The sequence below is a fragment of the Trematomus bernacchii genome, unplaced genomic scaffold (genome assembly GCF_902827165.1).
Source record: "Trematomus bernacchii unplaced genomic scaffold, fTreBer1.1, whole genome shotgun sequence".
In the NCBI taxonomy this organism is placed as follows: domain Eukaryota; kingdom Metazoa; phylum Chordata; class Actinopteri; order Perciformes; family Nototheniidae; genus Trematomus; species Trematomus bernacchii.
Genome location: NW_022987739.1, coordinates 27959793 through 27985749, shown reverse-complemented (window position 1 = coordinate 27985749; position 25957 = coordinate 27959793). Strand labels below are relative to the sequence as shown.

General features: G+C 38.5%; 2 protein-coding genes across 2 annotated transcripts in view; both read left to right on the top strand.

Moving 5' to 3' along the window:
* Nucleotides 1-9134: 9134 nt before the first annotated feature.
* On the top strand, nt 9135-15183 carry eaf2 (ELL associated factor 2). The gene is made up of 6 exons (XM_034146535.1): nt 9135-9319; nt 9818-9912; nt 10124-10260; nt 10853-11034; nt 11636-11941; nt 13297-15183. Exons 1-6 carry the CDS (start codon nt 9217-9219, stop codon nt 13338-13340), a joined length of 867 nt encoding a protein of 288 aa, XP_034002426.1. The 5' UTR covers nt 9135-9216; the 3' UTR covers nt 13341-15183.
* Nucleotides 15184-16641: 1458 nt separating this feature from the next.
* The window catches only part of si:dkey-91i10.3 (cytochrome P450), a 22131-nt gene continuing 12815 nt past the window's right edge, over nt 16642-25957 (top strand). The window contains exons 1-6 of the mRNA XM_034146508.1: nt 16642-16967; nt 18046-18236; nt 20321-20520; nt 22389-22586; nt 23923-24086; nt 24918-25084. Coding sequence (XP_034002399.1) covers nt 16710-16967; nt 18046-18236; nt 20321-20520; nt 22389-22586; nt 23923-24086; nt 24918-25084 — 1178 coding nt within the window. The 5' untranslated portion in view covers nt 16642-16709. The remainder of the gene's footprint in view (nt 16968-18045; nt 18237-20320; nt 20521-22388; nt 22587-23922; nt 24087-24917; nt 25085-25957) is intronic.

Below are 25957 nucleotides of genomic sequence, written 5' to 3'. Positions count from 1 at the left end.
TGTGTGTGTGTGTGTGTGTGTGTGTGTGTGTGTGTGTGTGTGTGTGTGTGTGTGTGTGTGTGTGTGTGTGTGTGTGTGTTAATTCCATGTTAATTTCAGATAGGGAGCAACAGAGCAACACAGTGCAGGAAAATCTACATGTATGAGATCATACAGAGATGAAGATTAGTCTGTCTGTCACGTGCAGTAAGAAATGAAATGAAAAATGCCCTGAGAGTGGATTCATTTCTGCAATATGTCTTTTACCAAGTATGAGAACGATAAAGACCTTTCTGAATATTAAAGCATGGAAACATGTCACAGTAGAGGCACAAAATACAAATGTGAACCCTGTAAATGAGCACAATATGGCCCCATGAAGGTTGTTAAAACACTTTTTTTTTCAGAAACAGAACACACTAAATGACCTCCATGGCAGCTGCTGGCCTATCAGCAATACCCCTGAAAACAGTATGACATCTTCTGTCCATGAATGCATCAAATTCCAACAAGCTGATATCTTGATTTAAAAAAACAGAGACAATAGAAAAGGCCTTGGTTAAATACTTCCACACATGATCAAGACGAAAATGGAGAAGACATTTACAATTACAGTGTTTACAAGCGAAAAATAATCAATTATTCTCAATGAGCTAAAACAAAACATGCCCAACATTATGCAAGCAAAGCACCAACATGTGTCAAATGTGCACTCATACAAGTCCTTTATGAAAGCACCCATGACAAATTCAAGTGGTTTTCCAGTCATGTGACCCTCATCTCTGGGGGGAAAAAAACTCCAACTAAGTCAGTTTTCATCAAGTATTCATGTGTAGCGAGCCCGAGGTTCATTATACAGTATTTTCCATTCCTGGAAAACGGAGAGACCGCTGCTACTGCAAATAACACAATTTTACCGTATTCATTAACATTATCTGATTGCTGCCTGGACGTCAGCCAGCACTCCCATCAGCCCCAGAGGCATTTCCCATCATGGCTTGGATGCACCTGCCTGCTGCAGCCAGTCATCCCCAGAAATGTTGCACTAAAGGACTCGAGAGACGGGACTCCCTTAAGGGAATAACTACAGTGCTTTGAAGCTGCACTTACTAAATGGCATCACATAGAAAATAAGTCAAATACTGTCTTAGTTCTATTGCTTTATGGTTTTACCCTCAAGTATAAATCATATCGACTGACAGAGATCTCTTCAGCTGGGCTTGTTTTTAAATACAATTAAAACCTACACTATTAAGGATTGTTTGAGACTGAAACAAATCCCTGAGATAAGGAGAGTTCAATCAGCAGCTGTTTCCTTCTCCTGTTCAGGTAATGAAGTTAAGTTATTAAGCGTGGGCGTCATTTGTGGTGCAGCCTGAGCGTTGAACAACAGAAACAACACAATGAAGATTAGATTAGTTTTAGTCAAGTATTAGATTAGTCGATCCAAAGAGATTTAATCAAGAGATTTAGATAATCAAATAATCATTCAATCCTCATTTATAAAGACTAATATAGAAATATTTGTTAGTCTGACTTTTATTAATAGCTGTCGGGGAGTTTTCAATCATACAACATGATTTCTCTCAGCACTGTAAATGTTCAAATATGCATTGCTTAAACCCGTTAAGGACTTCTTGCCCAATAAAAATTGAGATTAAAAGGTTCACTTCACAACAGTGTCTCACAGCAAAGTCCAAGAAATTGGCTAAAAGCATATAAATATATAATCTTCTTTAAGCAATTCATCTAAATATGTTAGAGGTTATTGGGATTTTTATCAGATTTGACGACATCACTTAAGGTTCCCTTCAATTGCAACAATGATTTTTCTCTTTAGATTAAATTATTAACTTTTACTGTCTTATACATGAACAACTCTACAGTATGGTTCCAGGGGTAGGTAATTATATCCATATATTTAGATTGATTTATATATGTATTATATATTTATTAATAATGTCATCATATTATGCAAATGATTAAGATAAGTACTATTTATTTTTAATTTAACATTATTAATATGATTATTTTTGTATTGTTTTATTTATGTATTCATGTATTGTTTTCTTCCAGATTTGAGGGGAAACTGCTAGAGGGTTGTATGTTATACATTTCTCTAACTACTATGCCACATTGTGTTCAATTGCTGTACACTATCATACTTAAACCCTTGAAAAAAAACTGAAAGTATTTGATATAAAATAACAGAAGTACAAATACACCATAACAGAAACCATCGCTAAGATGCAACACAATGATATTTGCAGAAGAAAAAGCCATGACAGGCTTCAGAGATACAGAAAACTGGGCTCCTAGACATGCAGCCTGTGTATAAAGACTGCTTTCAATCACAGCTGAGGACCGCAAACACACCATGAACACCTGAGGAGAGGCTCATGGTAAAACTGCCTCCTTCAACCAGGCATTTGTCTTTTGATTTAAATGTAAACTATAATCATTGCTATACTTACTCAGAGTTACTTCCCGGACGCTTTCACCTGCCTCCCCTCAGATGGATCAGATCCAGATCAGGAGCAGGTTGGAGGCTCGCTCCTCCTCACAGAACCGGATCTGAAGAGGCTCCACAGCGGGCTCCGGTAACCGGCACCGAGTAAATCACTCCCAGGCTGCTGGTTCATTTATGTATTTCTGTCCTTCCCCGGTGCAGGTTTGAAGGGTTTTACCGGAGGATCCCGGATTCACGACCTCTCTGCTTTGCGGGGTTCTCCTTGGGAACAGTGCTGCGTTCAGGTGAGGCTCGTAAAATTCACACTCCCAGTTTCACACGTGGAATATTGGTTCAAAGGTGATGTGTTGTGTGTAATGTTTTATTGTTTGTTTTTCAATATTTATTTGGCTACTTTTTGTATGGCAATGCAGTGTATCATCCAAACAAAAAATGCACATTGCCAAGAAAACAAGATTTTCTAATAGGTCCTTTGACAAAGCTTAGTAATAGTAATTAGCCCTGACTTGTGCTTGAGAGGATGTTTTTTGTTTTATCAAAAAAGCTCAGAGACACTTTTGACTGACTCTCCCTAAGTGAAGTTATAAAATCAAAATTGAATTGTATTTTTATAGAATACTAAAATATACATATACTGTATACATGCCTGCATTTTCTATTTCCGACAGCCAGTGAAGGCAGCACTTACCATAGGACAAACGCTCTCACTCGGCTCCTGATTGGCTCAGAGGTAAAAGGCTGGCTGTGGTCTCCCTCAGCCCATATGGCCCTCCTCACCCCCCACGAGCCTCTCATGGTGGACAGCCTCAGATCAGGGTGGTGTGTTTTCTCTCCATCATTCAGCATTCAGAGTCCATTTAGGAGTGTCTACTTGATCCTCTTCTTTTCAACAAAACATATAAAAACATCAGTGAATTGAGTACTGAAACTGATGGGAAAATGCATTGATATTGGGTACTGAGTGATTAGGGAATAACATACAACAAAAAGCCATAATTGGTCAGTAGAACCACCATGTTTTACTGTAATATAGTCACTATATAAATGGATTAATACTGTACATATCTGTTTGAAATCGTCACAATAAAAACATCAACAACTAGTACCATTGCTGTTTAATAAACCCACACATGTTTACATTTCAGTACTGCAGGCAAAGTCATGAACTCGAAACTCAAACAGAACTCAGATTTGAGTCATAAAAAATTATGACTTCACCTTCTTGAGACTTTAGATTAAAAACATTGTGGTTGAAGTTTGTATGTGGTAAATAATAATAAAGAAGGCTATGTCATTGTACGGCTGTCAGAGACCTTGCAATTGGTCTTTTACTTCAGACTTTAAGACTTTGTTTAAGTTAAGTTGTCAAAGACTTGAGATTTGACTTAGACGTGCCACCCAATTCTATTTTGCTTTTACAACATTTGCACAAAAACTACTCCACTTATATATTTTATATGTGTTGAAAGAGCAGAATATCTTTCTTTCTCCTTCTCTTATTTAACAGTTAACAGTCTAATTACCAAGAGGGATCTGGTGAAGAAGTCAGCATACATTAATTATTAGTCTTTATTAAACAACACCATGCATAACACATTCATCTCACAAAGAGAGATGCAGAGATGATTTATGCCAGATTTCACTATTAGCTCATTTCCATCTGCAGTCCCTGGGCGTGTAAACACATGACAACACCATTACAGATTCTATCTAACTTGCAATTATACAGGAAGATCAAACCAGTATTAACATATATACCAGTTCTTTAATCAGTGTCGTTATTGTGAAACGCACTAAAGCATCATTAATGATAATCCAAGATTTGATATGGTTCTGAAATAAGTGTGTCAACGTTAAGACAGGCGGGTCGAGAATCCATTATTTACAATTGAGATTACATTTTTGAGTTTACTTTTACAAGTACTCTTAATTTTAGTATTTAAGTATATATTAACACAATACACATGCATATACTTCATAATGCTGCAACTGTAATCTTATGTGATTTATTATTTGATTTTAATAATGTATGCTTACCTCTAAATCAGGGGTGTCAAACTCAAATACACAGTGGGCCAAAATGAAAAAATTGGTACAAGTCGACTTATTGCACATAATAAATCTGGAATTAACAACGCTTAAAGGTGGGGTAGGTAATTTTGGAGAAACCAGCTCGGGTGCGCAAGAATTTGAAAATACACAACCGGAAAAAATCTGCCACTTCCTTACAGAGCCCCTCCTCCAACACACACGAACGCGAACATGACCAATCAGGGCACGAGATAAGTTTGTGCACAGATGGAAGGCTGACAGGCAGGTAGGCCATCCAGTTACTTTAGCCGGGCCGGCTAAGATGATTGGTCGTACTTTTTTACAGTACTACGGCTTCCACAGATGACATTTTGTAATGGATTTTTTGTCAAAGCACTTAAGATATTCATTGCTATCAGGATGTTAAGAGCATTCCATGGAATATAACAAAAAGTGTATCTCGAGCCGGTTTCTCAAACTTACCTACCCCACCTTTAAATGATTGCCTATAAAAACAACATTAAACATGAAATAATCAGTTGCATTCATTTCTTATGGCTCTATCTGCAGCTTTTCCGGAGTCATTTCTCATGATTACATTTTTCCACAGGCCAACAACAGCTTCAAAAAAACTATTTCCCTCAAAGAAAACCAAACATGCCCTGTTGTCGTGAGAGAAAAAGTGCAGAAGGAAACATCCATGTAAACTCAGTGTGCTGCTCTGTGATGCTAGCTCAAGCCAGATACTGTACTTGGCATTTCATCTTAGGTGCAAGGTCATCAATGTTTGGGGTCAGGCTCTGAGCGGAGGAAGTCCTCAGGATTGAGTGAAGGTGTGCGTGCAATATACCGGCGGGCCAGATCTAATAGTAATTAGAAATTATCCTGCGGGCCGAAATTAAATCCACCAAGGGCCTGATTTGGCCCCCGGGCCTTGAGTTTGACACATGTGCTCTAAATGTAATATGTTAACTATATGCAAATTTGCCTTTTTTATCTGCATACATTTACGTGCAGTGGGATGTATAAAGGATTTCAGAATTTTTTCGGGTTTTCTGATATTTGTATGGTAAAACTTGTAATTTAAGTTTCAGGCAGGGGGGTAAGGCACACAGAGGCAATTCAAAGTGCATTACATCATCATGAACACTTAATAAGAAGACAACAGAAAGGAACACAATAAATAAACGTAATGGAATAACAGATTCATAAAAACCATGCATAAAAGAGATACAGAATGGTTTAAAAACAACATTGTAAATACAGTAGGTGCTAAAATAAGTTAAAAGACTTCTGGGTAAGCAGCTGAGAAAAGTAGTGTTTTTAGCCGCGACTTAAAAGAACTCCTCAGAAGACCTCAGGTTTTCTGGAAGTTTTGTTCCATTTGTGGGGAGCTAAAAAACTAAAAGCAGCTTCGGAGAGAAAACTCTGGAGGTAACTTTGGGATTTTAGCCTTTGCAGACCCTTTACATGCACAGAAACCTATAACACGCTACAGGAAAGGGAAACCCCATAAAAAGCAGAATAGGGCCTCTTAACCCTTAGATGCACGAGTGACTGGACCCTACACTCTTCCATAAGTGGGTCTAAAAGGACCCGTATTAGAATAATATGTGTTTTTATGCCATTTTTGTCATTTTGGTTAAGAAAAATCACTTGTATAATATTTAGTATTATATTTTGGTTCACAATAGAAATATTTTATATTTAATTTTTCACTATTTATAATTTTAGACATTTTTTTTACATTTTGAAAAAAAACGTTTTGAACATATTGATGCAAAGATCTCCGCTATTCTGAGACCCTCACAGTATTCCAGTCCCTTTTCAAAACTCATCTCTTCTCCTCTTGTCTACTCATACCCCACCATCAATCCATGCCGGTTGATCAAGTTTGATAGTCCTATACCCCCCACCCTAACCTTCCCTTATATTGTAAAGTGATTTTGAGTCCTTGAAAAGCCCTATACAAATATAATGTATTATTATTATTATACTGACAGGTATCAGATCTTGCTGTGTAAAATAATCTTCCTGAGAGGTGTCACTTGTGATGTGGTCTGTGTGGTCCACAGTGAATGTATTCCTGACAGCAACAGGTGATAAGAATCAAAGGTTCCCAGAGGATCCCATAGGAAATGCATGCGGGTCATTTTTGACCCACTTATGGAAGCTTGGGGTAGAAATACAAAAACTACAATTTCTTAAAATGTAAATGTAAAATTTGAATGGCATGATATCCCAAACATGTTCTTTGAGGAATAGCTGGAATATGAAATGATGTAAAATGTAATTTCAAAGATACTTCAAGAAAACCACCTCACCGGGTCAAAAAAGACTCACTTATGCATCTAAGGGTTAAGTAAGTGCAGGACTTTTACTTCTGAGACTTCCACCGTTGCAGAAACAGAAAGAGGCGGACACACAGGAGGATCTCTCTTTCACCGCTGCTACTATCTTACAACCTGGGAACTCTGTATTGTGGCTCCCCCCTCAGTGTTGTTGATAATAATGGATAGTTGCTCGGAAACAGAAAACCACCTCCTGCAGTCCAAGGGCAACCACCGCAGTAACCGATAGCTCTGGAGGAGGACAGCCACTGTTTGCCTCGTCCATGGAAACAGACCCCTGCTGCTTTCTGTTCACAAGAGATACAGAGAAACAGGACTCCTCTTGTTGTCATCCAGCTCCGTCTACACAGCACTAGAATAAATAAAAAAATAGGATTATAATCACACAAAACATGAGAAAACTAATTATTTACTTATTTTATTATTGCCTGAAATAAATGAATACTTTGTTATTTTTGTTTTATTTATTTGTATTGCCTGAAATACAATAATCCTATTTTATTATTATTTGTATTATTACATTACATGTCACTTGTTAGACGCTTTTATCCAAAGCGATTTACATACATTCAATACTGTGGACAATCCCCACAGGAGCAATTTGGGGTGAAGTGTCTTGCACAGGGACACAACGACATGCTGACTGCAGTGGGACTCGAACTTGCTATCCCCTGATTCAAAGTTCAAGTTTTGTGTGGCCCTCCATAACCCCCCAACAAAGGAGAACACTATATAATAATTAACATATATTATGCATTGTTTTAAAGCTATTCAGTGTATTATACACTTTACTTTATGACCCCTTTGAGACCAATTTCTATGTGCTATAGTCTACATTTTTTGCAGTGGAAGAAACTTACCCTAGACTGACTGTAGGTCATGGGTCAAAGGTGAAAGAGTGGGCTAATTGTGAACTTCACTTTGAGCTATGTATTACCACTCTGTTGCCTATTTCTATTTTAGATTATCCCTAGTGTCTCCGAAACCAATCTTCTTCCAATACCTTACTACTCAACCACCCTCATAACATGTTGTTTATGTGGACAGGAAGACCACAGAGTGACAAACTGGTGATAATACGCCCGTGTAATCTCCACATTCCCCTTGTTTTAGATGTTGATCCTTGAAGGCAGCAGAGCATATGGCCTCAGTAAAGTGCAGAGAGGGCAGGAATTTAAGGCTTAGGAATCATTAACAGTTTAAAGAAAGGAAACAGATTATTTTCACTCAGAGACCCTGCAGCTTGTGGAGCTGAAGTCAGTCAGTAAGTGTTTCTGCTGCAGTTCATCAGTCTCTCACTGCCAGACCTTCAGCGGTTCAGCCAGTCTGAATCATTCAGTAATTATGTTAGCAGCTCAGCCCAGTGATGATGCTCATTTAGTGTAAAAGGTACTTGGTCAGTGTTAGGATCTGTGGGTCGAGATTCTTATATTTACTATGGATACTGATTCTCATTTTGAGCTATCTTTATTTGTTAATATGCAATCTAGGGTTGGAAATTATATTTATAGACGGTGGTAATTGTCTTTCATCTTAAAATTGTGTCCAAGTGCTGTACAAAATGAAAATAAAAAAAGTGAGTAATAATATAGGTTGAACATTAAAATAAACATAAGCACTGAAAGACTAAGAAAATATATAATGCCAAAGAAAAATATATGCGCGTAAAAATAAAAAAATTTCAGAAGAAATTTCGAAACAATAACATAACACATTTTTTATAAAGTCTATAGTACAAAACAGCATATATATCAAATATCATGTCTCAAAACAGAGCAATAGATCCAAATAATGCAATTTTCCCGTCCTTTCTTTCTGAAAGAATATCATTTTAAAGGTATTTCTGGTTTTATAAGTTGAATATTTTGAACATTTTCAAAAACAAAAACATAAATCTTAGTAAATTGAATATTTGTGTATTAAATATTCCCAAAAATGTCTAAAAAAGTCAATTTTTTTTTTACAAATATCCCGTATAATCCAATATTATTTGATTGATTGTTAATAATCATGTGAGTTCCAGAATCCTAATGCATACTGACATTCATCAAATAGATAATAGTAAAATAAAAATAAATACAATATATTTTAACATGTAAAAAAATATTGAGATTAATGTGTTAAATATTATGTCAATTTCTTTTTAAATGGGTTAACTTGTGGGAATAGAAACCCATAACATTTGCATTACAGCTGCTCCATCATCATCAAATCTTGATTGACAGACGTCCAACCAATCAAACAAAGGGGAACGCTCCACTTGACCAATCATAACGAAGAGTAGGAGGGACCTAACGGTACCAATGAGGTGTTCAAGTCTCTGCCGTACATGGTTATCGGATAAAAAAAGGATAGCAGAAAGTTTCGGCTCATGAAACTATCAGAATGAATGGGACAACATACTCCAACTTTGACAATCAAGAACACGTCTTGAAATTAGGAGAGACGTTTGAGAAACACCCTAAAAGTGGCTACCATACGGTGCGATGTAAGTGGGATTTTGAATCTTGTCTTTTTACAGTAGCTAACAGTAGCATGCTAGTTAGCTTCGTAGCTATACAATACATAGCTAACAGTGGCATGCTAGCTAGCTTTGTGTCTATAAGATACATAGCTAACAGTAGCATGCTAGTTAGCTTTGTTGCTTTAAAATACGAAGGCAGCTGTTTGACATTTAGACAGATTTTAATAGCCTTGTGTCTTTGTTGAATCCGCCTTCCCGTTTCAGTAAGTTGAAAGTTATGTGTCTTCTTTGTCGTCTTAATACGTTTGTTAACGTAACTATTAGAAGCCGTTGATGCTCCAGCTGTCAAAATGTAAGCTAATGTTAGCATTGCGTCAATCTGTACACTACCGCCATCTGGTGGTGACGGTACACAACTGCAGCACAGAGTTGCTGTTGTTTTGTTTATATTTTTGCAACCGTTGTTAATATAACCACACTAATTATGTATAAATTGTGCAAATACTTTCTGTTCTTTTACAGATGACTTCAAGCCAGCCTCCATCGATACATCATGTGAAGGAGAGCTTGAAGTGGGCAAAGGAGAGCAAGTCACTATTACTTTACCCAATTTAGAGGTCAGTAATTGATGAGCATTATGAAGTCCTCTTTGTGTTTAGTGCCTTAGCTTCCATTAACACATTATCAACAATTGTATGATATTTAGAAAATCTAGTAATAACATTTTTTGGTTGTCTGGTCAAAACCCTCTAAGGGAAACTCTCTGGGACTCTGACTTATGACTTCGTTAACGGTTACAATCCTTCCTGTGTTATTTACATTTTTTAGGGATCAAGTGCTCCAGTGACGGTCTTCAAGGGGTCCAAGAGGCCGTATATGAAAGAATGCATCCTCATTGTGAACCATGACACAGGAGAGTACAGACTGGAGAAACTCAACAGCAATATAGCTGTGAAGAAGACCAGGTGGGTTAAAAAATGACATGCAATTTATGTTATTACTGTTCTACTTTTTGAGACATTTGACCATCTGTTATTTGAACACAAGTGTCTTCATACATGTTTACATCTACATCTAAAAAATAAAGCTAATTTACAGATTAAATGAGGTGAAAATGTGAACATATCAGAAAAGCGACACAATAAAACTATGACTATATCCTTGTTTGTGTCAAAGTGCTGTACAAAGTAAAAAAAAAGAAACACAAGCACCGAAAAATAAGAAATTATATAATGCCAAAGAAAAATATATGCGTTTAAAAATTAAAATCAATGTTTCCAGAAGAAATTTCCAAACTATTTTATTGTACAAAAAAGCATATTATCAAGTATAACCAAAACAGAGCAATAGATCCCAAATAATGCTATTTTGCCATCATATTTTTGTCAAAGAATACCATTTTAATGGTATTTCTGGTTTTTCAAATGTTCAAAACCTTCACGTTTTTCTAGTCTTATCTTACTGACGGAGTTTTGTGTTCACATTTTATTGTACCAGATTTTCAGCAAACATTGTACATGCCTTTGCTTACTGTGTATGTATCTGGTGCATTCCCAGGGCTGAGGGCAGCAGTAAGATCCAAGCTCGCATGGAGCAGCAGACCAGTCGCCTGAAGGAGCAGCCGAAGAGCAGCAGCAGCAGCGGCAGCAGCAGCAGCAACAAAACCTCCACCAGCTCCAAGAGTTCTCCTCCCAAAGAGAAGACCTCCCCGGCGTCTCCCATGGACGACATCGAGAGAGGTAACGTGGTGTTCGGCAAAATATCTTCCAATTATAGGGACGTTCCTGAGCATACATGTTGATGGTTCAAGCTAATTATGTTATGCTGCTTAAAGGTCACCTATTATGCAAAATCCACTTTTTCATGTCTTTTATACATAAACACATTTCTGTCTGAAAATGAGCTGATCAGATTTTGGCCACTTTATGATGTCATAACGATGTTTTGTCTTGTGTAACCATTAGCCAATCACCAACCAAGGTAACCCCCCCCCCCACCTTATCACTTGAATCTCTTTTATTGTGTTATTTTTAACTAAATATCTCTCAGAGGGGCGTGGGGAGTGGCTCCTTATTTTCATCTAAAGTAACAGACAGAGAATCAGCACTTTTGAAACAGGGCTGAAACAGAGGGGATTATGGGATGCTGCAATGATCTGTTTGGTGTTTCAGCCAATCAGAGACATGTTCTGTATATATCTGAGACCTGTAACATATTGATGAAAAACAGTATAATAGGGGACCTTTAAGTCATTGATCTTATTTATTTTGCGCACTCTCTTTCCTGTAAATTTGGATTACGTTCACTATTTCCTTCATCTCTGTTTGCCTGTGATCACAGAGTTGATGGCGGAGGTGCGGGTCATGGACCAGCTGAGCAGCGGCGACAGCTCCTCAGACTCCAACAGCTCCTCGTCCTCCAGCAGCGACGACAGCTCCAGCAACAGCGACTCTGATGACGAGCGGACTTCTGCAGCACCTCCCCCCCCGGCTCCAGTTAACCCCAGCATGCCCAGTATGCCCAGTATGCCCAGTATGCCCAGTATGCCCAGCATGCCCAGTATGCCCAGTATGCCCATCATCTCCACCAGCACCACCAACAACAGTCGCCCACAGGAGAGTGGAGGAGGACTCATTAACACTCTCAGTAAGTACTCCTCAGCAAAACTATAAAAGTCAGTTTGACTCTTTCTCAGCCAGACGCGCCTTTATCTTATCAAGCTTTTTATAACGGTAACAGTGACAACAATTTTCAGTAAGTAAGAGGGGAATGCAATGTCTGACATGTGGGAGATTTAACATGCCGTCTGAAATGTATGCTTGGATAAAATAACTGGTGGGGGAAGCTAATTAATATATTTCAACAACACCATTTTATTTTCTTAAAATAAAGAGCACTTGTCGACACATCAGTTGGTTAAAGGGGACCTATCATGCAAAATGCACTTTTTGATGTCTTTTATACATAAAGATGTGTCCCCGGTGTGTCAGGGAACTCACGCAGCGTCAGAAAATAAAACCCTCTCTCTTTTCCTCCGTACCCAAATCTCTAAAAACGGGGCTACAACGGAGCTGATCCAGATTTGCGTCCGATATGACGTAATATCTCAAATGTAGGCTGGCTTTACACCCACGGCCCTATCAGAAACGTTGCTATCAGAAACAATGCCCGACTGTTTTGGACGTAATGTGGTCGGTGCATGTTTACATTAGCATCGCTAACACTCAGAGCTAACCTGTACTGGAGAGCATGGGTGTTTCTCAATCTCGAGTAAAGCTGCTCCAGAGCCACTATTTCAAGCATACTATGTCATCGAGTGCCGCCGAAGTACTGTTCCAATCTCCAGCATACTTGAAATTCTACTGAGCCCGGCGTACTTCGTTAGGAGAAATTTCGAGGCTGCACATGTGTAGACTCCGCGGTCTTAAAATCCCCACAATGCTTTGCGCACGGACCAATTTCCCCAAATCTGTGGTGGAAAATGTAAGGCGGGGCCTCTCGTATGACGCACACTTGCTAGCCTGTTCCACTCTTCGTTTTCCGAATGCCAGGAAGTATTCTTGCCTCGCTTCTGAAGCAAGTGACTCGGAAGACATGTGCTACCAAGCAAGCGTACTCGCGATTGAGAAACACCCCATGTGTGTGAAGAAGCAGGAAATAAAAAGGAAAGGCAGAGAAAACAGAACTAAGCATCAACAGAAATGGATTTAAGCAGAATATTTTCTTAGATCAGATCTTGTTAGTTTTGGAAAAGATTACATTTATCTTTCTTGAATACATTTGAACTCTTGGACAGAGACAGTTACAGATACGGGACTTAGCTCCACGTCTACTTTACATCAAACTGTTAAGTAACAGAAAGAGGATAAAACAACAGAGTGAAATGAAACCAAGATAAATAGTGAAGAAATGGAACTCTAATATAATGTTGTTTAATGACGGCTTCATGTATTTAAGCATCTAAATCTCATTGTTCATTTTGCTACGTACCTGTGTTGCAGAGAGTGACCTCCAGCTGAGTGAATCCGGCAGTGAGAGTGACTGAACGACATGAGGACGTGTTTGGACATCAGTAGGATCTTCAGTGAGGAGTGAAGGAACAGGGAACAGGCCTGTCAGTGTCTTACTCCCTTTAATACGGGACTCTGTCCTTGACATATTCACATTTCTGCTAGCAAATATCATTTGTTGCTTCTCCGCCAACAAACTTCTATTTTTACGTCACATTTTTTGCTTTGTGATCTTTTTTTTTCTGGTGTGAAAACTGTATGTTACAAGGATGCCTTATTTCAGAGTGGCATGATGGGATTGGTGTAAGAGAAGCAGACGTAAATAACAAACCATCTGAAGTGTTTCATCTCACTGGGTGCACATTAAGCATATCAGAGGCAGAAAGACAGCGGTGGTTACAGTATGTCGTGCAGATGGATATTTTTCCCCATCAATCAGTCCCTAACCACCTCTGGAGTTCCTGCATTTCAGCTTTTAGCAATATTAGGATAGTTTGTCGTGCCTTAGGTCAGATTTCTGTAGATAGCTTCAGTTTAGCTGCATTCGTTTCTGATAGGAAACATTAATCCGTGACAGCCCGTCGGCAGTCGGAGAGCGCAGACCTCTGACCAGGCCAAAATTAAAAATCATGTACAGTAGTTTTTCTGTAATAATGCTAAAAAAACAAACCGAATTGAAAACATCACACATATAAATGGAGGTAGTAATTATTCATCATATTTATCTTCTACTTTTGTCCTTTAGAGTTGTTGTGACGTTAGATGTAGAGCTTTTTTATTTGTAAACCCAGCTGCAGGACAACAAACTATTTAAATTTGAAGCTAGATACATTTAAATAATTGCATATTGACATTTCTACTATCTACCTAGAAAGTTGTAGCTAACTGTTTCTTCATTACACACCCTGAAGTCACCATTGATCATCCATTCGTAGCGTTGTGAACAAACTGAAGGGTTTTGGTCCGATATTTATTCTACTAAAGCTGTGTTGATCTTTACCAACCCCTGAGGAATATATCTGGCTCTTTAGCCATTAGACACTTCCAAAATGTCCCACAGCTATTTGCTAAAGGTGTCCGTCTTCTGTTTGACACTCGCGGGTAGTTTACCGTTTATTTAAAGTAATTTTGGCATATCACAGCTGCCTCTTTTGACTTAAAACAAGGTCGATAAGAGCGGAGTTTGTCGGCCAGAAAACCAAAACAATCAGCTGAAAGACGCTAAAATGCTCGCTATTGCTTCAGGTAAGGTAATAATTAATATTGATCATTGCAGCTTTAAGATGTCTTGAAACCTTGATTGCTGTGATATCTCGGTTTATAAGTAGTTCTGATTTCTTGCGAAGTAGTGCGCTTAGTTGACTCAGTGAGGGTCATGCTTTGTAGCTTTAAACCTGCAATACTTGAATCTAATTATTTATATTTTCAAAATATACTCGAACATCAGCAAATTGCTTAATATATTTTCTATATATATATCAAAAGCCAAGCAATTGGAAGTTAGTATGAACTGTATTGCGCAAAACAAGCCAGATGCTTTGATGCTGCACCTCAATGCGAGTCTTTAAGAACTTGGTGTGCCTTTTTGTTATTTTCCTTTTATAACGTAGGCCTTCTTCTTGTTTTGTCACAAGCCCCATTTCCCTGCTGCGCCCCGACTCAGCGTACAGGAAGTTGCTGTCTATGTCTCAGCCTTTATTTGGCATCCCAGCTGAATGATAAGTGTTGAAGATGTCTTAAAATGTTTCAGCCTTAAGGAGAAAGGTGGCCTCAGAGAATCATTTGTAAACTATTTGAGAGTAAATTCTTTGTAGAAAAATAAAGATTTTAATAGTTTTTGTGCTTTTGCATTGCTTAATATGTATATATTTTTTTTTGTGCAACCATGTGTGGATTTTATTGTGATTACATAAAAAAAATTCTGATCGTAGTGACCCTGAGGTTACGCCCGGTTACTGCAGGATATCCTGGACGTAAGCTTCCTTCCTTTTTTTATTTCCTTTTTTTCCCATCAAGGGGTCAATTAAGTGCTTTTGATTAGGTTCATAGTTTGGAACAAGCTTTTTTCTTTGTCCCGTTGGATCAGAATAGAGAAACAATAGAACGATCATTTTCTATTCAACATTAGTACAACGACTGCGTTACATTTATGACGCTTATAATGATTTTGTCGAGGCCAAACAAGCAAGGTGTTATTTCAACACATTTTGTAAATACCAATAACGGTTTAAACCAATGAAGTCATCCATTCAACTTTTAACTAGGCATCTAAATAAAACACGCTGTTGTTCATATCACATTTATAGGCCAGAACTTGTGATAACATGTTGACAGTCTTGTTTGAGAGTCACAAGCAAAAACAGTTGTAAGGTGTTACCATGTGCCATGTAAGCTAATAGATAGGTGTACGTATATACTATTAATTGTAATTATACTACTAATTATACGAGGTCAGAGCCGGTTACAACCTGAAGTCTTTGTTACGAACTGAGTCAAATAACTGTCGTTGCAATTTAAAAACACGAGTAGAAATGCAGTGCACTGAAAATAGCTGATAAACAAATGGTATGTCCCACACACACAGCTCTACACTGCAAGATTGATCCAAGTATACAATTTACTTGACACATGAATACTAATTAACTAACCACAAAAAAAGTATTGAAATCAAATTCTGATGGCATATTGTACAGATTTATCCCATCTGATAGCAAAGTAGAAGTCGCCCTCTGGTGGCAGCAACATCCGTGAATGCAGCACAAATACATGAAATGCATAATAAATATTCCATTTAAATGTATAGTTTTTGAGAACCCATACACTATTATACAATACATATCGCTGTCATCATGTGTTAGGATGTGTGTAATCATACTGAATTGATCAGTTTTCCAGAAGGCACTTTAATACATTGCACATTTAATAATAATAATAGATTTATTTTGTTAGCGCTTTTACAGGTGCTCAAAGACGCTTTACAGATATAGTGAAAATAAATAACTCTTAATAACTCAATAAATACCTTTACCTACATATTGAGCTCAGCAAGATCTAAATTATTTAGTGAGTTGTCTAGTTTTAGACAAAACCCACCTAAATACGTTATTTATTAAGTTAAACCTCTTAAAAATGTTAAATATCACTACTCAGATGTGTTTTTTAATAATCAATCTTCTCTTATAAGTACATAATCAGCGTATTGGTTTTGGATGTGCATGTTACAAACATGGAGATTTATGATATGGGAACAAAGTCCACAGTTGGCTCAGAGCCTGGGTTTAAAAATCGGCCTGCAGCTATAAACAGGGAGCCATTATTATCTGACACACATACCAACACACACACACTGCTGTCGTGCCTGTTTCTACCTCAGAAGCTGCAGGAAAAACACACCTGCAGTGAAAATGTTGAGGACATCTCTGATGAGCCTCGGACTGCGGGTGAACCGGCAGCAGCACGCCGGGATTCAGACGGCTAAAGCCGGCCTGAATGCGGGGAATCATGCGGGCATCCACCGCCGTGACGCAGCCACCACCACCACCACCGTGATAAATGACTCCGTGAAACAGAAAACCATGGATGATTTAGGCGGACCGAGTTTGATGTCCACTTTGAACTGGCTTTTTGTAAAGGGCTATTTCAAAAAGGCGCAACAAATGCAGGTACGTGGAGGGATTCTGTGGATGGAAGGACGGCTGTGTTGTTGTTCGGTTTTGACCTGTCCGACCATATCATTTATTTCAACTTAATTTATGGAGACTGTCTTCGATTGCATCACAAGTTAAAATGACCGTAAAGCCTTAGTAAATACAATACATTAATGTATTTACCTCTTTTGGCAGGTCTCTGTGCAGGCAGACTGTTATGAAGTTGTGTCTGTGTGCTGTGGTTTTGCATATAAGATGCACTCCCTGAACCCAGTGCTGAAGGGAAATGTGTATTTGTGTTGCTGGCAGCATTGAATCAAATCAATTAAATCAAAGTCACACTCACAAATATTATAACAATGTTGTAATGCCAAAATTGCAGAAAAGTCTGTTTTCAGCATCTCACATACAGTATGGAGATTTTCTCTGTTTTTCAATTATATTAACATATTTGGGTTTTACATTGACAAAACATGACATTTAAAGACATTACCTTGGCATCAGAATCTGCAATGTTTTTGTATCTATTGTCCTGACATTTGTTTTACACAACACAAACAATACATTTATGAAAACTAGTAGGCCTATAATAATACAAGGCTTTACCTTTACACTTCCACATTTTAATTGCTGAACCTGTTTTTCCACAGAAGAAATATTAACCACATGCTTTGCATTTCTTCTCAAACTGTTTAGGACATTCAGTATAGCCACAATCTGTCATAGTGTAAATAGAAAGCACCACCATATGCATAAAATCATGTTAAAAATTCACAGTCCCTGTAATATCAAACATCATAGTACTACTTTTGTGCAATCTGAACAAATTGATTAAAAAAGGATTCTTAAGGTAAACAAATAAATAGAAAGTTAACTCGTTAAAAACCTAAAGTGTGTTTGAGAATCAATTCAACTATAACAAAACTCAAGTTCATATTTCCTTAGACCCTAAGTAAATTGACGTGTTGAACATATGAATTCCACTGCGGAAATAACAAATTGATCCGTCCTGCAGGAGGCAGCTCCATATGTGAGGTTCTTTGGTAAATCACACATCCAATATCTCCGTAAATGACTCCCTCTCTGCCCACAGATTGAGCACAGGAAGATCTACGGTCCTCTGTGGAAGTCAACGTTCGGGCCTCTGGTCATAGTGAACGTGGCGACCGCTGAGCTGATCGAGCAGGTCCTGAGGCAGGAGGGGAGGCACCCAGTCCGCTCAGACATGCCCCACTGGAGGAGATACAGGGAGGTCAGGAACCATGCCTACGGACCCCTGACAGAGTGAGTAAACCCCCCATACCAACTATGTGCAATATATGCCGTTAATTACTGTGCAATATATATCTGGCTGCTACATCATTACAGATGTTTATTTTTTGTAATCTTTAATATATTTTTTATGCATGCTTCTTAGTTAACATTAAACTGTTTTTGTCTCTTTCTGCTGTAACAAATGTAAAAATCCCCTCTGTGGGACGGAGCAAGGTATTCTGATTCTGATAGATCCTCTAGCTTGATTTAGCTGATCCCGTCCACAGTAAATTCCATAGTAGTTGTAAAACAGCCTTCAGAATAAACTCCTATAAGGACTCCTCAGTCAGAGTGAGATTCAATGTTTTGCACACAATTCCCTCTTTGTGTTATTTACAGCTCAAAAACACCTGGGGAATTTGACTCGTAATTTATGAAGATACCCGAATTAATTGGCTAACTTAAAGCCTCAAAAGGGAGGCTGTGGCTCAGTGGAATATTGCGCTCATCTTCAGACCAGGGGAGGGCAAGTTCGAGTCCCACTGCAGTCAGCATGTCATTGTGTCCCTGGGAAAAACACTTCACCCCACAGTATTGAGGGGTTTGCTCACAGTATTGAATGAATGTAAGTCGCCATGGAAGCATCTACCAAGTGACATTTAATGTAATGTTAAAAGCAGAACAAAACATACTGTCCAATGTTATAGATACTTATTTAAAATAGGATGTCATTTATATAAATCCTATCTGTGGAGGAAACTTCTGTGTAGCAATGCATGGAGTCACCGACTCAGGAAGGAGACACGGTGAGAGTTGGAGCTTTGATGTCAAACACTGATGGGTTTATTCAGAGTATTCGGCCGGAGGATTCACATCACAAATCAAAGAGTCAGAGGTTCTGACCACACGGTAGAGTTGCCACGTCAATTCTGAAGAACCTCTCTCTATGCTAGACCTTTTAACTGGTTCACAGAGAGAAATCAACATCTCTGAAGGAGTAGACTAAACAGCTGGGAACACTGAGCCACCTGCGTCCGACACTCATGGCCTCAAAGATTTCACATCTTTTTCGTTCCCGTGGAGCCTAGGCCTAAAGAGTCCACAAACACCGATAAAGAAGTGCCTCAGCGTTCTCACAACAATTACCCTTCGTGCCAGACAAGTTGACCGGTCACAAACTGGTGACAACAACACATATGGCACTAAGGCCTTTCCTTAAAGGAGATAACAGACGTCAGAGCAGATCATAAAACGTCACAGAGCAAAAGGTTAGATATCTAGAAGAATTATTCCTTAACACTATCTAAGTATAATTCCTCTGAAACTACTGTATTAGTTGCGTTGTACTTTGTACTCTATTCATAACAAATCTTAAGGCTCCAGTCAGACCCAGTCAGGAGGACAATTGTTTTTTTTGATTGTCAATAGCAGCTTTCCTTCGCTGTTATCAGGTTTGTCTTGTCAGACCTGTTGAGGCAGCGCTCGTCATCGTCAGTTAATTTAGTTACAATAGAGAAAAGCCTGAACTCTAAACCCTAAAACCTCCTGAATTACTCAATTAGTCTTTGGCTCTTTCAAGACTATTGGACAGTACGTTTAGTGGAGTATAGATGCAAGTAAGGAGTCATATTCAACTACACTGGGTTAATGGTAATGAAGCAATCTGTCAACACTCAATGATGTGTTTTTAATAGTTTTTTGATGGAGAGGATTGCAATGACTCAGGCTTTGAATACACTTTCATATTTTAGTGTATATTTTTACAAAATACAAAATGTTTAAGGCTAACTAGCTTAGGCTTGAGGCTACATGTTTTCAACCAGTTTACATTTGATAGGTTGTCACTAGCAAGGACCTATCATTGTTTATTTATTATTTTTCATATGTGTATTTTGGGTTGAATAAGTTGAAAAATACCAAAATAAAGTAAACTTCATAAGGCAAATTTAACAAGTTTTCTTTATATTTCAATAATTCTGTTTTATTGTGTTGCGCTGTTGGAGGAGCCTGTGACCTAAGATTTTCATTGTCATAACTACACTGTAGCTATATACACATGACAATAAAAGCCTTGAAACGTGAAACCTTGTATTAATCTTCCTGGTTTTTGGTAGAATGGGGGCCAATTGGCAGCGCATCCGCAGCATCCTGAACCCTCGGATGTTGAAGCCCAAACACGTCTCCTCCTACACGAACACCGTCAACGACGTGGTGACGGACTTCATCCACAGAGTGGCCTGGCTCAGGGATACAAACGGAGGCGGAGTGATGGTCAACGACCTGACGGAGGAACTCTACAAATTTGCTTTTGAAGGTCAGTAGTGAACAATTCAGCTGTGGAAAGTCAACAGAAAACATCTAGATTAGCAATAGAGGGAAAGAAATGCAGTTAGAAGAAGTTACTGGTGAAATACATCTTACATTAATTAATGACAGAAGATCAACTGTGTTATAGTTCAACACAAGTGTAATGGATATTATTTAAAGTGTTCTGCAGGATGTCTTACTTCTGTTAATCTTTAAAGTGAATAAATGATATCATCTAAAAAGTACTAGACATAACTGGAAGCAACATACCACACACATACAGAGCTGAAATAAGTACTTAGATCCTTTACTTTGAGTAAAAGTAGTAATTGGTCTTATATGATCCACTGCTAGTAGAATTAAGAAGTATAATTAGCTAAATGTACGTGAAGTAAATACTTGTGACCCTTTTCACAGTATTTTATTATTATATAATGATATTTTATCCTGTTTTGATCACTGAGACATCATGTTAGAGCCTGTTAATGTTGCAATTTTTCTAAATAGATTTCTTGTGTTTCAATATGCAAAAATAACTGATAATACATATAAGTTTTAAATAATTGTTGTGGAGTAAAAACAAAAAATATATGTCCCTGAAATGTAGTGGACTAGAAGTAAAATACCATAACATGGAAATACTCAAGTACGATTGTGTCAAAACAGTACAATTAGCAAGTATTGTAGGCTACTTTTAAATGTAGGTAGCTAATATGATTAAGAAGTCAGGACCTTAATTTTTACCTTGGTGGAAGAATTTCCCAGATGCTTTACATAAATACAAATATAAGTAGGCTACCCTAAAATACTCAAGTAGCCTAAGCCCTAAATTCAGAATGTAACTTAAATACAATTATTAATTGTGCAGAATGAGGAGCAAACTTTAGATATTACTTTCAAAATAACGATTACAACCACACTTCTTCATTCTTGCAGAGCAGAGAATTAGTCATCCATTAATACATCACTAGTGTCATTGTGTGCTGTCAGGGCGTAAACTCTGACACAGTTGTTGGGTGTTTTGGCCTTGACACGTTTATGTACACAGAGAAATCAGTTTGACATTTTTAGGAACATGCTTATTTCATTTTCTTCAGATAACTCAAGGGTGAGAATGATACAGCTCTAGTGTCTATGTGCTAAATATGAAGCTAAAGCCACCAGCTGGTTAGCTTAGCTTAATTTAGCTCAGCCTTAAGACTGGAAACAGGCTGAAAAAGCAGGTCTGGCTTTACTTGGATTAATATGTATAATAACAAAGTGAAAAAAAGATGCATGTATGATTTTAGAGAGGTTTACAGCTTACAAAGCCAAGCTAGCTGTTTCCCTCCGTGTACAATCTTTTTGCTAAGCTAAGCGCTAAGCTAACTAGCCGTAGCTTCATATGTAACTGGCAGCTTGACAGTGGTATTGCTTTTTTAAATCATACTCTGAGAAAGAAAGCAGATAAATATTCCCTAAAATGTCTATATATTCCTTTAAACAGCAGCTTTCTTATCAAATTATGGATTAACTTTCTGTATATCATGCTTCTACGGCAACAGGGCTGTGTAAGACATGAAGAATAACACAATGAAGACAATAATATAGCCACATAGCCAGGGGCTATTTGTTTAAATGACCAGTTTAGTGTGAAATAATTGAACCCAACCCCATCAAACAAATGTGGTAACAAATGGATCATAATATCACCCAAAATCCCCATAAATCAATGTTTCACTTTACTAAAAAAAAATAAGTGAATTGTTATTTTCGTTTTTTTTTTATTGGCCAAGGTGTAAGATGTGTAAACTTTGCTTAACTAAACCACCACTTTGTAGCCAGGATAGCAAACAGACGAGTTATAATATTTGTTGTCTATCTTTTTAAACGCAGGTATCTGTTCAGTGTTGTTTGAGACTCGTATGGGCTGCATGAACGAGGAGGTGCCGGAGGAAACACAAAAGTTCATCGTCTCCGTGGGTGAAATGTTTCGTCTCTCCAACATCATCATCCTCTTCCCAAAGAGCATCTGGCCCTACATCTCCTACTGGAAACAGTTTGCGGCCGCCTGGGATCACCTCTTCAAAATCTGTGAGGAAATATAACCTGTTTTAGGCCGTTTGTTACAGAAAAATTGTTTGTTTATTCAATATCAGAATCAGAACTAGAACATCCTTGATTCTTGTTTTGTTTTTTAAAATATACTGTAGGACATTTCCAAAACAACATGAGATTACATATTACTCACGTGAAACAAGGTAGCCTATGTAAGTTAATATAACATGTCCTCTCTTGCTTTGAGGAATTACAACATGAACCCTTTGCTGTTTGTGTGCTGCCAATCTTCCTCACTGATTGTTATCACAGAAAAAGGGTTACTAAAGCTCAGGCTTCATGGTCATTTGCATTATCAAATAATTTCAAGGACACTAGACTGGTGACTCTCTCAAAGTCACAAAGTCCACCTCACCTCAGCCCTTTTTCCTTCTGTGTTGATTCTTTCGCCATCTAGTGGGCAAAAGTATCGAGCCAGTTTCCTCCTTGTGTTTTAAAGGGGCCCTATCGTGATCATTTTCAGGTTTCATAATTGTATAATAATTGTGTTGTTATTTTTAAAGAATACTTATCGTTACATTTGAAATTGAATATCCTGCCTGTTTTCTTTAAGGACTAAATACATTTCAATTGAAAAAAGAGAGCTATTTAAATGTTTGGCAATGACAGTCTCACGGACCGTCTCCACAGCAGCGTTAAAAAAATCTTGGAGGTGGGCGTATCTGAGGCTTGGGGATTTTTTTGCGATCAACCAATCACATGAATCTCCCGCCCGCGACATACGAAGCCAAAAAGCCCGAAGTAAACTGGATATAAACTCCCCAAAACAGGCGAAAACATACCACTGTCTCTGCCACCTCCCTCCATGCCTGGCTCCTCCGGTTTATATCCCGGTAGGTCTGGTCATAAAGCACCGGGTGATTGATTCGCTACCGCTAATTTCTCCTCCATTTTTTGGAATATGAGGAAATGACCTGCGGTATGTCTCTCCCAGCATACACGCCGTTTGATTGGCTAGAGCTTGAACTGCCAGATTTGCGTACACGGGATTTGATTGGCTGACGCTTCCACCTCAGCTTCAAAAGTTGAACATTGTTCAACTTTGAATCTTGAAAATCCTGAGAATCTCCGCTCGCCTGCCCACAATGCATTTCGGCGAAAAGTGAGGGAAAGTGACGTCACCCCATTCAAAGTAAATGGGCAGAAGCGTTTCAAGATTTTTTAACGCTGCTGTGGAGACGGCCCGTCAGGCTCCTCCAACATTGCAACATAGAAAAATTATATTAACATGAAAAAATAGTATATTACACCAATGTTGTTGCAGGAACACGTTTCTTTCCGATGACAAATGTTAAACTTGTTTTCCTCTCAGCGGAGGAGCTGGTGCAGAAGAAGATGGTGCAGATCCAGCAGCAGATGCACCTGAAGCAGCAGGTGGAGGGAGCGTACCTCACACACCTGCTGCTCAGCGACCAGATGACCGTCACAGAGATCCTGGGCAGCATCACCGAGCTGCTGCTGGCAGGAGTCGACACCGTGAGTACAGACTGTGTGTGTGTGTGTGTGTGTGTGTGTGTGTGTGTGTGTGTGTGTTGTGTGTGTGTGTGTGTGTGGTGTGTGTGTGTGTGTTGTGTGTGTGTGTGTGTGTGTGTGTGTGTGTGTGTGTGTGTGTTGTGTGTGTGTGTGTGTGTGTGTGTGTGTGTGTTGGGCCTTATTGTATAGTATAATTTGTCTTGCATTACGTTTTCTTGTTGGCTTAAATTATGACTTTATTAGTGGTGTGAATCTTCTCTCTCTCAAATAATAATTACATTTTTTGTATTCTTCAAATCTCAGGGACTTTAAGAATAACAACCTCACTACACTTCAAGTGCATTTCAAGTTATACAAAATGTGAATACTGCCTGTAAAAGGTCAGGATTGTGCCTGTTAAAAAAGTGGTAGACTTAGGAAAGCTGCCTTCTAATTCTCTGAAATTCACCAGTTTAAAAGTTAATTTGTTCATAAATTAATACTGTAAAACTGATTTTGTGATCATTTTTATCTAATCACACAATATGCTTCACAAAAAAAACATTTAATGTTTGATAGTTGTGAAATGATTCATAATATTACATTACAATAACAATCTGAATTTTTACATTAATCGTTTTTTCCTACAATTCCTTACAATAATATAGCCATTGGAATTTTGAAACACCAGTTTTATGCAACCTAGATATCTACTAAACTTTTACTTTACCTTTATTAAGCCCACTTCTAACCCAGACAGCTTTCAAACTGAACATCAGGGCTCAGTGAGAGGGCAACTTGAACATCAAAGTAAAAAACAGAAGATAAGCATGTGTGTTCCTCTCTCTTTTTCAGACCTCCAACACTATCGCGTGGTCTCTGTACCAGTTGGCAAAGATACCAGAGATCCAGGAGCAGCTTTACCAGGAAGTGATCCGTGTGTGTCCCGGGGACAAGGTGCCCACCAGCGAAGACATCGCTCACATGCCGTACCTGAAGGCTATCATCAGAGAGACGCTTCGGTGAGTCATTTGTTTTAATATGTACACCGTATAAAGTAGGGATGGGAACGATTAATCGAATATTCGAATATTCGAAATTATTCAGGTATTCGAATAATTATTCAGGTATTCGAATATGAGTTATGAATATTTTTATTAATTTTTTTTCTTTTTTTGGGAGGGATGCCTAAGTTGATTACATATTATCAAATTGAATAATTCAATGTATACGACAGTGCCATAGCTAAATGTGTTAGGTGACGTATAAAGGTGTGTTTTGCTCCGCTCACCGGTCCCTCACAGCGGGCAGAGCTGCAGGTGCTGATCTCTCTCTCTCGCGTCCGGTACTTCACTCGCGTTTATGTCCAAATCCATCAGATCTAGCTAGTTCTGGCTAATGATATGGCTGCTGCCCCTGCCTACACGCAAATCACGCAGACTCAAACCTCATCTTATGCCCAAATGCGGCGCAAATGCGCTCCGCAGCCGTTGCGAGGTTCCGGCGCTAACAGTTCATGAGCGTGCTCCCCCACCCCCTATCAACACTCGCGACACATGAGTGGTCAGCCTAAACAACAATAAGCACTGCTTGGCAACCGTGTGTGGCGGCAAAGTACATAGACATTTTGACAGGAGAGACCTGTTTTCAACATATTTTACCAGTCATAGTCCGGTAATTATTTACACTCTGAAGAGTCCTACACAACAGACATGGCGTCAAAAAGGAGTAATGTGTGGAAATATTTCGACCAGGTTAGTGAGTGCGGTGTAGAGTGCAAACTATGCCAAATTAAACTTATATACATACTATACCTTGCTATACCCGCAACCTCCGTTCCAGCTGAGAGGGTCTTGCTACAGCTGGCCTGATTGTGAATCGCCTCCGCACATGAA